The 13,620-nt window shown below is 46.2% G+C and overlaps 1 protein-coding gene across 1 annotated transcript in view; it reads left to right on the forward strand.

Annotated features, from left to right (window-relative positions):
- The first annotated feature begins 6,356 nt into the window (after positions 1–6,356).
- The window catches only part of LOC124569763 (glucose dehydrogenase [FAD, quinone]-like), an 85,234-nt gene continuing 77,970 nt past the window's right edge, over positions 6,357–13,620 (forward strand). The window contains exon 1 of the mRNA XM_047131093.1: positions 6,357–6,878. Within this exon, the coding sequence (XP_046987049.1) occupies positions 6,357–6,878 (522 nt within the window). The remainder of the gene's footprint in view (positions 6,879–13,620) is intronic.

Consider the following 13,620-nt stretch of genomic DNA (forward strand, 5'->3'; position numbering starts at 1 on the left):
TCTCAATTCAAGAATAAGCAAGCAAAACAAAACCCCCACAACCTTACAAATGTTTACTCAAGAAAGGACATCTGAAATAAATGGGATATGGTCCTATAATATTCAGTTAAAAAACAGAATGAAAATACCCATATCAAATGCGGTAAAGTTACATTGAGAGCGTTACGAGAATGGCAGAAAAACCTCCAAACTAAATAGTCATCAGAGACTCACGAAAACAAAGTCCACTTCGTCATCACAAAATATGAAAGATTCTCCAGCTCAAAACAAATCAGAGTTCAACATGATGTTTCACAAACTCCCATACACTACACAAAGAGTAGTAACTCATACCAGTATATCCTCAGTTCCTTAACACAACGGAATAAGCTAGAGTCCTATTCTGGAGGATATTCAGACCTCTCGAAATATAACCTTCCTTCAGAAACTAAGGTATGATAGTAACTGTTCATCACCCAGAATCAAACAAACATCTCTATGACCGAACCAATCATGTTATCTCAGGTATGTCTGCCTTCTTCAAGAACCCAACATGAAGTGTCCAGAATCGCTCCGTTGAGGTCTTCACTCAAGAAGTCTCAGTTTCCACTTCACTCCAATAGTGTTCCACCACTTCCAACTCTCAGTGGCTGAAGCCATCCTCAACAAAAATACATTGTTCTTAAACTCTAAGACATAAGTCCACTTCCTGGACTAAACTAATAAGTTATAAGAATATTTAAATAAAGAAACTTCATGAGCTACACTCATAATATTCACAATACCTCTAAATAAAGGTTTTTCCATTGATAAATAAGACAGCATTCTTCTGCAAGTGCGCTTATGTTAAATGACAAGAGATTGTCACTAAAAATTGGTTAAATTGTTATTTACAAGAGCTTGACAGAAACGTCCTCTAGCACTTTTTTCAACTGTGGTATCCGCTAACACATGCTATTGATCACTTTTAAAGCAGCACAATTTTTTACTAGCCCTTTTAATCAACATTTAAATGAAGTTACTGGCACAATAGTAAACTATTCACTAAACAAAAACAAAAGTACGAGAAAATATTGGTTCAAATGGCTCTGAGCACTATGGGAATTAACTTCTGAGGTCATCAGTCCCCTAGAACTTAGAACTACTTAAACCTAACTAACCTAAGGACATCACACACATCCATGCTCGAAGCAGGATTTGAACCTGCGACCATAGCGGTCGTGCCGTTCCAGACTGTAGCGCCTAGAACCGCTTGGCCACCCTGGCCAGCGAGAAAATATTCATGCTGCACTCATTTTCTGAGTAAATGTGGTGAATATGATGTCATGACAAACATTTGTATAACAAAGAAGATGTATAAGACATCACGAATCAATAAATAAAATAGATATAGATATATAGCTTTCAAGGATAATAACTATAGTACAATTGTATCATATGAGAACATGTTTGTTGAAATCTCATGGAGCGATTCAAAGTTTTTAATTCAGAGGGTCATTGTGAAAACTTTTATTCACTATGAAATATTAACTTCTGGAATTTGGAAAGATATTCAGATATTATTGTGTCACTGAATATACTTCATTTCTCTGTGATCACAAATATATTCAGATTTTCATTAATATGTAACTGTGATTTATTGTCGAAGTTTGGAGAGCTGTAACTTAGCCATCTGTAAGAATGTCTGACAGTCTGTTATTTCTGGGAGCACATTCTACACAAAGGCAATGCAAGTATCAACCATCCAAATTCCCAGCTCTGGGATTTACCCGTTTCTGACGAGAGGCTCATTGTCCGTGCACCTGACTGGCCATAAATGGTCAACTAGCTGTGCTGACTGCGGGGATCCCATTTCCCTGGGCATGCTAGAGTTTTGCCGTGCAACATACTGACCTTTTTTCATACCATTTCTAGGCGGTCGATTAGCTTGCCTACATATGCATAACATTAAATGCAGCTGCAATCACATCTTCCTCTAAACATCCCTTGCTCACAGCACTTCGCTACAACTACTATGGAATCATACAGAGATTAGATCCAATGCAATCGTGCTCACTGAAAATACAGCTGTGGTTCCAGTATGTCCCATGGGCATCGCCCTATTACATCTCTGGTCTTCGCCTACACATACTGCCATATTTCCCCTTACTTCACTGGTAAGGGTGGATGGCAAAAACGTACACTGCACAGGGTCGTCTGCAACTGGAAACTGAACCAGCATGTAGTTAAGGTTGGTCCATACTGACTTCCATTTCCACGACATGATGGAAACCTTTCTGAACCTTTTGTAAACAAATCAGGTAGTGCTCCAGCACCAACAGAGTTGCACTCAGCTCTCCAGACAGGGCATGTTGTACAGCTTCGAGTAATTCTACCGCTTCCACCTGAAGATACCCTATGGTATTAGCTAGCGGCTTAAAAGCCTGACTACAAATACCCTTTTATCCAATGAATCCATTTGGATCTGTAAACCACTTGGACCCTGTTTACTCTGTCAACTGTTGTCTTTGCATACCCTGTTAGCTGTGTGATCAGTCTCTACAATGTGTGTGTCTTTTTAGCACCTCCTACTCCGAGTTTGATGAGTGCATAGTGTGCCATTCTAGTATTGCTTTACTAATGTCTCCCAATTCCCTTATTCTTCTCAAGGTCTCATTCAGTTCTTGGATAACGTTGTCTTCACCAGACCTGAATACTGTTTCTCACCAGCATCCATCTATACCCTCTTGAACCATCAAAAGGCTTATGGTGCTACATCTATAACTTACTGCAGTTGATGATGTAGCTGTTCATAGGACATAAGTAACTGGTGGTATTTCCCCCATATTGCTTTCCTCTCTGCTTCCCATCATAATTTCAGGAATGTTGCCTCCAGCCTCCATGAATTAACAATGACTGGTGATTATAACTCCCTGCTGTTTGGTAAATAGCCCCCCACTTTCCAATTGGTGGTCCTGCAGTGGTCCTACTCCACCTTTGGTCGAAAGTTGTAACACCACTGACCCCCATCACTGGTGTGCTGCAACCTGGGAAAAAGAAACCATTGTTACTCTCCCTCCTTCTTTCGAAAATTCCAATGTACCCCACACAGGTTCTCACCTGAATAGATGACAAACAAAAACACCTTTGAAGGTAACAAAACCCCTGACATAAAATTACAATATTTGCAGATTCTACCCATAGTCTCTGTAGCAGTAGAATCACTATGTGACAAATGTACACTGCCCTCTCAGCCTCTCCCATAACTTACAACACCAAAATAACCTTATATACTACTTACACTAAACAAATTTTCGTGATACTCACAATCATTCTTTCTTAATTCCAAGCTCATGTGGTATCTCACGTGTAAATGGCACGAGTTCCTTATGGTTCTCATTCTCCCTATCTTCCCTTGCTCTGTTGTTAGTGATCAGTGCAGACACTTGTGACAATAATCCAGAGTGCCTTGAAATTGTTGTCCGACTTGAACTATAACCGTTTTAGTTGGCGATTGTTGTTTGACATTTAGTGGTGACAACATCTCGATCACCTGATAAGGCCCCTTGTACCATGTAATTAACTTCTTGGTCTTCCCTTTTGTGGTATACAGACTTGATAGCGTCATCTATTGTCCTACTCTGTACTCTGGCAACTTTCCCACACGTTCTGCTACCTCTTCCTGATGCTCCAGCTTTGGCGTTTGTCCTCTCTACATGTTTTTACATTCTTCTTAATGCCTTTGTAAAATTCTGAAATAGCTCTCAATTCCTCCTGATCTCTGGTTTGACTATATAAAATGACACAGGCATTTTCCTCTCAAACACTTCCTCATTGGAGAAGGCCCAGTGGTGGTGTGCACTTTGGAATTATATTCTGGTATGACAAATGGTAAGTAAACATCCCAATCATTATGGTCGCTGTTGACATAGTAATTCAACATTCTAGCAATGGTATGATCTAGACACTCCATTCTACCGTTGCCTTCTTGGTGCAATGGGCTTGTTTTTTTAGTTTTCACACCAATAATAAGTGACATGCTGCTTCATCAGGTCCAACATGAAGTTATTACCTGTTATTCATCGTGGCCTGCAGCACCATAATTCTTGATGATTTGGAATGGCAATCATTGATATATATCATGAGAAACGATGAATAATAGAATGTAACTCTTTCCACTGGCGTCTGGCTAAACGGTTCCGAAATATCTATTCCTATCATCCGAAAAGGTTTCATTGCTTCTGATAACCTTTGTAGCAGTACTTTCTGCTGCTGAGATCTGGCCGTGTGCACATGATACATAATTATTTATGTACTGATGTAAGTTGCTTTTCGTTATACTCCACCATTAACATTCTGCTTCTCTTTGATTTGTTGCACTATGACCCCCATACCCAGATAGCATGTGGTCATGTGTTTCCTTCAATAAAAAAAAATGGTTCCAATGGCTCTGAGCACTATGGGACTTAACAGCTGAGGTCATCAGTCCCCTGGAACTTAGAACTACTTAAACCCAACTAACCTAAGGACATCACACACATCCATGCCCGAGGCAGGATTCGAACCTGCGACCGTAGCAGTCGCGCGGTTCCGGACTGAAGGGCGTAGAACCGCTTGGCCACCGTGGCCGGCTTTCCGTCAATACTTCTTCCTTTAGCTAGGGAGGTAAAATTATGCGCTGCTTCAGCCTCACTGATCTACAAAGCAATCCACCATGCACAATGTACTGCATCTGCAGTGTAAACAGCTTACAGTCCACTTCAGCAGCTTGTACTGTCTACCCCACCACAAGTGCCATACTAACATAACCTTCTTGCTCAATCTGTTTGCATTTCCTTGCCATGGGGCCACACTACAAAAGTGTCATCTACACTCCTGGAAATGGAAAAAAGAACACATTGACACTGGTGTGTCAGACCCACCATACTTGCTCCGGACACTGCGAGAGGGCTGTACAAGCAATGATCACACGCACGGCACAGCGGACACACCAGGAACCGCGGTGTTGGCCGTCGAATGGCGCTAGCTGCGCAGCATTTGTGCACCGCCGCCGTCAGTGTCAGCCAGTTTGCCATGGCATACGGAGCTCCATCGCAGTCTTTAACACTGGTAGCATGCCGCGACAGCGTGGACGTGAACCGTATGTGCAGTTGACGGACTTTGAGCGAGAGCGTATAGTGGGCATGCGGGAGGCCGGGTGGACGTACCGCCGAATTGTTCAACACGTGGGGCGTGAGGTCTCCACAGTACATCGATGTTGTCGCCAGTGGTCGGCGGAAGGTGCACGTGCCCGTCGACCTGGGACCGGACCGCAGCAACGCACGGATGCACGCCAAGACCGTAGGATCCTACACAGTGCCATAGGGGACCGCACCGCCACTTCCCAGCAAATTAGGGACACTGTTGCTCCTGGGGTATCGGCGAGGACCATTCGCAACCATCTCCATGAAGCTGGGCTACGGTCCCGCACACCGTTAGGCCGTCTTCCGCTCACGCCCCAACATCGTGCAGCCTGCCTCCAGTGGTGTCGCGACAGGCGTGAATGGAGGGACGAATGGAGACGTGTCGTCTTCAGCGATGAGAGTCGCTTCTGCCTTGGTGCCAATGATGGTCGTATGCGTGTTTGGCGCCGTACAGGTGAGCGCCACAATCAGGACTGCATACGACCGAGGCACACAGGGCCAACACCCGGCATCATGGTGTGGGGAGCGATCTCCTACACTGGCCGTACACCACTGGTGATCGTCGAGGGGACACTGAATAGTGCACGGTACATCCAAACCGTCATCGAACCCATCGTTCTACCATTCCTAGACCGGCAAGGGAACTTGCTGTTCCAACAGGACAATGCACGTCCGCATGTATCCCGTGCCACCCAACGTGCTCTAGAAGGTTTAAGTCAATTACCCTGGCCAGCAAGATCTCCGGATCTGTCCCCCATTGAGCATGTTTGGGACTGGATGAAGCGTCGTCTCACGCGGTCTGCACGTCCAGCACGAACGCTGGTCCAACTGAGGCGCCAGGTGGAAATGGCATGGCAAGCCGTTCCACAGGACTACATCCAGCATCTCTACGATCGTCTCCATGGGAGAATAGCAGCCTGCATTGCTGCGAAAGGTGGATATACACTGTACTAGTGCCGACATTGTGCATGCTCTGTTGCCTGTGTCTATGTGCCTGTGGTTCTGTCAGTGTGATCATGTGATGTATCTGACCCCAGGAATGTGTCAATAAAGTTTCCCCTTCCTGGGACAATGAATTCACGGTGTTCTTATTTCAATTTCCAGGAGTGTACATGTCTGTAGAACACCTTGGGTTTATGGCAGGCGGTGTTCAGTGCCACATCTTCAAAGTGCTCCATGTACAAGTTGGCAATACCTGGGGCCAGGGAGGAATCCATGGCAACGCCATCTGTTCGTTCCGGGCGCACGTCAACAGGAAGAAAAAGCCAGCAATATAAAACCATCATCAACCTGACAGAGAGAGCAGTGAATGAGCAAACCATCTCTGTGCTGTCGAAGGACTTGAACGTTGCTCCAACTCCAAGAACGTTACCAAAACGTGATATCATCAGCAACATCGAGCAAGCCTTTGGTGGACTCCCACCGAGAGCAGGCGAGGAAATGTGGAGGGAGACCAGCAGGGTAGTCGAGAAAGCAAGAATGCTGAAGAACAACATTATAGCAGAAGAGTGCAAGGCACTGTTGAACCTTCGCGATGACAAGGATATAGTGATCTTAGCAGCAGACAAAGGGAATGTGACAGTCCTACTGAAGTCAGAAGATTACTGGCAGAATATCGACACCTTATCAGAAGATCCGGCATACAAAGAAGTGGGGAAAGACACTACTGCTTCTGTTATGCACTGGACCATCGATCTTCTCAGCAGCTCAGGACTTGACAGAAACACCACCAGGAAGGTTAACCCTCAGGCACCGGCTCCACCGCGACTGTATGGCATCCTGAAGGTCGATTTGGAGAATGTCCCACTACATCCTATATTGGACACCATAAATTCTCCGACATATGGTGTAGCCAAGCACGTAGCACAGCTGTTAAAACCACTCATGGGTTACTGCCCTCACCATGTCAAGAACTCGACCGAATTTGTTAAGGCACTCCAAGGGTTACACCTGGATGAGAAGGATCTACTAGTCAACTTTGATGTCACTTCTCTTTTCACCAGGTGCCGCTGGATGATTCAAATGGTTCAAATGGCTCTGAGCACTATGGGACTTAACTTCTAAGGTCATCAGTCCCCTAGAACTTAGAACTACTTAAACCTAACTAACCTAAGGACATCACACACATCCATGCCCGAGGCAGGATTCGATCCTGCGACCGTAGCGGTCGCGCAGTTCCAGACTGTAGCGCCTAGAACCGCTCTGCCACCTCAGCCGGCTCGATGATTCCTTACAAGGGAACCCCCCCATCGCACCCCCCTCAGATTTAGTTATAAGTTGGCACAATGGATAGGCCTTGAAAAACTGAACATAGATCAATCGAGAAAACAAGAAGAAGTTGTGTGGAAGTATGAAAAAATAAGCACAATATTCAAACTGAGTAGTCCATGGGCAACATAGGCCACATCAAGGAGGACATAAGCACAGGAGCGCCGTGGTCCCGTGGTTAGCGTGAGCTGCTGCGGAGCGAGAGGTACTTGGTTCTAGTCTTCCCTCGCGCGAAAAGTTTACTTACTTTATTTTTGCAAAGTTATGATCTGTCCGTTCGTTCATTGACGTCTCTGTTCACTGTAATAAGTTCAGTGTCTGTGTTTTGCGACCGCACCGCAAAACCGTGCGATTAGTAGACGAAAGGACGTGCCTCTCCAATGGGAACCGAAAACATTTAATCCAGGAAAACATGTCTGATATATTCTATACGACACTGGTGACAGCATGTGCGTCACATGACAGGAATATGTTGTCGACCCACCTAACTTGCACACTTGGCGAATGGGTAAAAAGATTCTTCTACCTTGCCCGATTTAGGTTTTCTTGTGGATGTGATAATCATTCCCAAAAAAGTGATGAAAACATAAGAGTGTGTCACATAAACTGCAACAAATGAATGTAACAGTTTCACAGTCGCACAGTTTTCTCTGTGCTCTGTAAAAACATACGTTTTCAAATTTTTCCGTGTGTAGACCGTCAAATCCTGCATATGTCCAAGCAAATCTGAACATATCCTGGTATTTTGGAGAGCGAAGTTGATTATGTGTGAGTGCCTGAACTCTGATAATTGTCTGAAAATAAAAATTTAAACTTACCACTCGAGGGAAGACTTGAACCAAAGACCTCTCGCTCCGCAGCTGCTCACGCTAACCACGGGACCACGGCGCTCTTGAGCTGACGTCCTCCTTGATGTGGCCTGTGTTGCCCATGGACTACTCAGTTTGTATATTTTGCTTGTTTTTTCATAGTTCCACACAACTTCTTCCTGTTTTCTCGATTGATCTGTGTTCAGTTTCTCAAGGCCTATCCATTGTGCCAACTTATAACTAAATCTGAGGGGGGTGCGATGGGGAGGTTCACTTGTAAGGAATCATCCAGCCGGCTGGGATGGCAGAGCGGTTCTAGGCGGTACTGTCTGGAACTGCGCGACCGCTACTAAACTGAGGGGGTGCGATGGGGAGGTTCCCTTGTTAGCTCTACTCGAAGATCACTTCGATGAGGACACACTCAGACTCATTCATCTTGTGTTAACCACAACGTACTTAAAATGTAGTGGGAAATTCTATGAACAAACAGATGGCGTTGCCATGGGTTCCCCCTGGCCCCAGGTATTGCCAACTTGTACATAGAGCACTTTGAAGATGTGGCATTGTACATCGCCCGCCACAAACCCAAGGTGTTCTACAGACATGTAGACGACACTTTTGTAGTGTGGCCTCACGGCAAGGAAAAACTACAGGAGTTCCTACGCCATCTCGGTGGCATTCATGATAGCATCAAATTCACCATGGAGGTAGAAGAGAATGGCTGCCTTCCCTTCTTGGATATTTTGATCAATAAAAATCCGGTCAGTATGTTGGGACACTCGGTCTACAGGAAGAAGACGCACACGGACTTATATCTCAATGCTCGGTGGTGCCACCATCCAGCACAACGTAACTCAGTACTGAACACCTTAGTACAAAGAGCCAGGTCGATCTGTGACAGTGAGAGTTTGACGAGTGAGTTAGCACATCTGCAGGAAACCTTCTGAAAGAACTGCTACACTGAGACACAAATAAGATACGCCTTGCGTGCAGACAAGAGGCAGGAGGAGAAACCAGAAGCAGACGAAGCAAAACGTGTGGCGTTTCTGCCGTTTGCTGGACCGCCGACAGCCAAGATCACACGAATATAAAAGAAGCATGAAATAACGACCATCTTTTGTGCACCGAATAAAGTCAAAGATATACTTGGCTCCACCAAAGTCCAGCTGGGGTTGCAGACGCAGGTCATTTACAGTATAGAGTGCGAATGTGGGATGGAATATATCGGGCAGACAGAACGATGTATCTCCCAGCACTGTACTCAACACATCAGGAACATACGACTAGGGCAGACAAACAAGTCCGCGGTAGCAGAACCAAGCATTATCGAGGGACACACATTCGAATTCGAAAAAATTAAGAAGCTGTGCAGCTCCAACGGCTTCTGGGACTCAATCTTCAAAGAGGCAGTGGAGATACATCTGCACAACAATTTAGTAAACAAGGATAGCGGTTTTCAGCTCAGTACAATGTGGAATCCCATAATTCGCCTACAGATTGGACAGCCACCGGGTCTCGACGCCGGGCCGCGTCGCCCTCCCGCCCCCCCCCCCCCCCCCTTCCCAACCGCCACCACCACCGACGCGGTACCCCCTTCTGGAGAAAGTGGACGACAGCCAAGCAGCTGAATAGATACGCAGAACACAGCATTCCAACATTTCGCCAGAAGATGATGAATACAAAACTCATCGCAACGTAGCGACAAGACAACGCCACCACTCGGCTGATAACCCGAGAAGAATTCATCACTCTTGGTTAATTGTGATAGATGCTTGCAGCAAGTTTCCTTTTAGTGTGCCAATGAACTCGACAACTCAAGTTTGCACAATTCAGGTGTTGTCCTCTGCTTTTGACTCGAAGGTTTACCTGAGGTCATAGTGTCGAACAACGGCTCTCAACTCACGTCAAATGAATTTGAAACATTCTGCAAACGCAATGGCATAAGCCTCTAACTAGTGCACCGTTTCATCCACAGTCAAACGGCGGAGCAGAACGTTCTGTCAGAACCTTCAAGCAGCAGATGTCGAAACTTCGCACCACACACACCAGGGATCACATTGCAACTGTTTCTCGTCTCCTATCGTTCACATCCACGAGATGGACCATCGCCGGCGGAATTGCTTGACGGCCGCCGCCATTGGACACTGCTCCACCTGCTCCATCCACCTCAGCATCCGGCGCCGAAGGAAGCCGCAAGTATCGCTTCGCGCCGCATAATATTGTCTTTTACAGGGTTTTTAGCGGAAACAGACGGTGAGATCCTTCGTCGACTTGGCGCAAGCATATATCTCATTTTAGGCCCAGACGGACTGCAGCGCCGACATCACAATCAAATTCGCCACTGTCATATGCACGGTGATCCGTCTGTGTCTCTTCTCCCAGATTCACAGATTCCGAGGGCAGCGTGGTCACAGCAGCCGCCAAAGGGTGTCATCACGACACTGCGGAACGACCCCATGGAGACGGAGCCTTCGTCGCCTCCACCTTCTCTCGACCTAATGAGGAGCTGGACCCGCCCTCTCACTAGCAGCCGACGCCTTCGACATCTTGCTATGGACCTCAGAAGGTGGACGCGTACCCTTCTGGTCGTTTGCCGGGAGACGTTTCCGCCAGAGCGAAGGCCGGATGGCGGGGTACGACCGGAAGCCACAGCTTCCAGTCCAGTGCAGCACCCACACTCCTGCCTCCCCCGCGTTCCCTACACGAGGACGGTCCGTCGCTTTGGTGGGGAGGAATGTTCCGGCGTAACATCAAGCGCCGACACGTCGGTCAAGAACATCAGAGCAGAGAGGACTGTGAGACGGCGCCAGCCAGTAGTATGCTGACCGACCCCTCTCTAGGACGACATCGAGACAGCAGCGGCATCTAGGCCAAGAGAATAAAAACGACGCGCCACCTGGCGGCGGACAGTGGAAGACGAGCCGTTCTACGAATGCTACAGCAGTGACTTAGGATCTGCATTGTTTCACCTGTGTTACGAATAGTATATATCGAAGAGACGTCTTATCTGCCTGTCGCCCATTGCTTGCGACACTACTGTCTTTTACAAAGTTAAATATTGTAATCATTTCCTTTTGAAATAAACTTTATTAATACGATTTGCTTGAATTGTTGTCTAATGATCCGAGGAAGCAGGTTGCCTAGGCACTCTATATTAGACGAGTGTGCAGAAAACAGCAGAAACGAGCTTTTTTTGGACGTCAACAGTGACGACGTAATCTGTGCGACTTAACGCAGAATCGGCATTGAGCAGCGAGACAATTTGAATCAGAGCTGTCTTGATGACCTCGTCGATAATATGCTAGGACAGATCCATGCCTGCATTCGCACAAGATGTTCCACCACGCATTGACGTTGCTCAGGAGTGCTGCGAAGAATATTTTGTCGTTACCCAAATATTTTTGTTATTTGGTGATATTGACACATTGCAAATCGGTATACAAACATGTTTCATAGCCAATTTTTGTTTTATGTGCCATGAATTTCGAATTAAAGGGGTGACGAAAAGGTTTTGTTATTAATGTTGTAAGAGGTATGCGCTATATGCGCTGCCTGCAACAGGCAAGACTTAGGAGAGTCTCTGACCAGAGAGCAGTATGTAGTTAGTTGTTGCTTGTCGCTAGTCGGCATTAGTCTTGAGTAGTCTTCTGTAGTCGGCAGTAGTCGACAGTAGTCTGCGTGAGTTGGCTGTAGTCGGTAGGAGTCTGCGCGTCGGCAGTCTGCTCTGGTCGGGACTCTGGAGGATGAGTATTATTGTAGAAGGTAAAGAAGCAGCCTTGCGCATATCTAATAATGTATATCAACTGTCATTCGATTTCTTTTAAAAATGCCCCAATAATAATTTTTATAATATAAAGTAATTTTTTAAAAAAAAGCATTCATTTCAATTTAAAGATTTAATTCAATGGATTATCTTTCCTTTCATGAAACACAAAGCATAGGCCAGCATTGCACGGAGCTGTGCCGCAAATTTTTTATATAAGAGCAGATATATTCGCAGTTTTTATTGAGGTAAGAATTTTTGCTTTTTTTATTCAGAATACAGGGCCGAGGCGCAGCGCTGATGTCGTCATAAAATTTACCAGGTTACTGAATTTTTTTATTATTTTGATGTTTAGGAATTTTTCTGTTTCGAACTTAACATTAAATGAGAAAAGAATTTTGTGGGAACATTAAACGTGAATGCATTTATGCACAGAGATTATAAATGGGAGCCGATTTTGTTCATAGGTTACATTAAATAAAAATCACAATCATTATTCATATTTCGTATGGGGAGGTTACACTTGGCGACATCCGGTCAGGATCGTATTTCTTTGTGAATCTTCTGATAAGTAGTCATATATCTGCTCTTATTTATTTAAAGTAGTTTGCATCTGGCGCAACGCATTTACTAACTTGTCAGTCTTTCTTTCACAGATCATCGGAAATTTGTTGCTCTTTGTTGTAATTATGTTTGTTGCATTTTTGCATTGTCCTTGTTTCATTTGTGCTTAATTTTGATTTGTGAAAAATGCCGCGAAAAACTGTTAACAGTACATCGCGATGTACAATGAGTGAAATAGCCGACTCGAATAGCTTGACCGACAATACACTCCTGGAAATGGAAAAAAGAACACATTGACACCGGTGTGTCAGACCCACCATACTTGCTCCGGACACTGCGAGAGGGCTGTACAAGCAATGATCACACGCACGGCACAGCGGACACACCAGGAACCGCGGTGTTGGCCGTCGAATGGCGCTAGCTGCGCAGCATTTGTGCACCGCCGCCGTCAGTGTCAGCCAGTTTGCCGTGGCATACGGAGCTCCATCGCAGTCTTTAACACTGGTAGCATGCCGCGACAGCGTGGACGTGAACCGTTTGTGCAGTTGACGGACTTTGAGCGAGGGCGTATAGTGGGCATGCGGGAGGCCGGGTGGACGTACCGCCAAATTGCTCAACACGTGGGGAGTGAGGTCTCCACAGTACATCGATGTTGTCGCCAGTGGTCGGCGGAAGGTGCACGTGCCCGTCGACCTGGGACCGGACCGCAGCGACGCACGGATGCACGCCAAGACCGTAGGATCCCACGCAGTGCCGTAGGGGACCGCACCGCCACTTCCCAGCAAATTAGGGACACTGTTGCTCCTGGGGTATCGGCGAGGACCATTCGCAACCGTCTCCATGAAGCTGGGCTACGATCCCGCACACCGTTAGGCCGTCTTCCGCTCATGCCCCAACATCGTGCAGCCCGCCTCCAGTGGTGTCGCGACAGGCGTGAATGGAGGGACGAATGGAGACGTGTCGTCTTCAGCGATGAGAGTCGCTTCTGCCTTGGTGCCAATGATGGTCGTATGCGTGTTTGGCGCCGTACAGGTGAGCGCCACAATCAGGACTGCATACGACCGAGGCACACAGG

Source organism: Schistocerca americana, chromosome 1 (assembly GCF_021461395.2).
Source record: "Schistocerca americana isolate TAMUIC-IGC-003095 chromosome 1, iqSchAmer2.1, whole genome shotgun sequence".
Taxonomy (NCBI): Eukaryota; Metazoa; Arthropoda; class Insecta; order Orthoptera; family Acrididae; genus Schistocerca; species Schistocerca americana.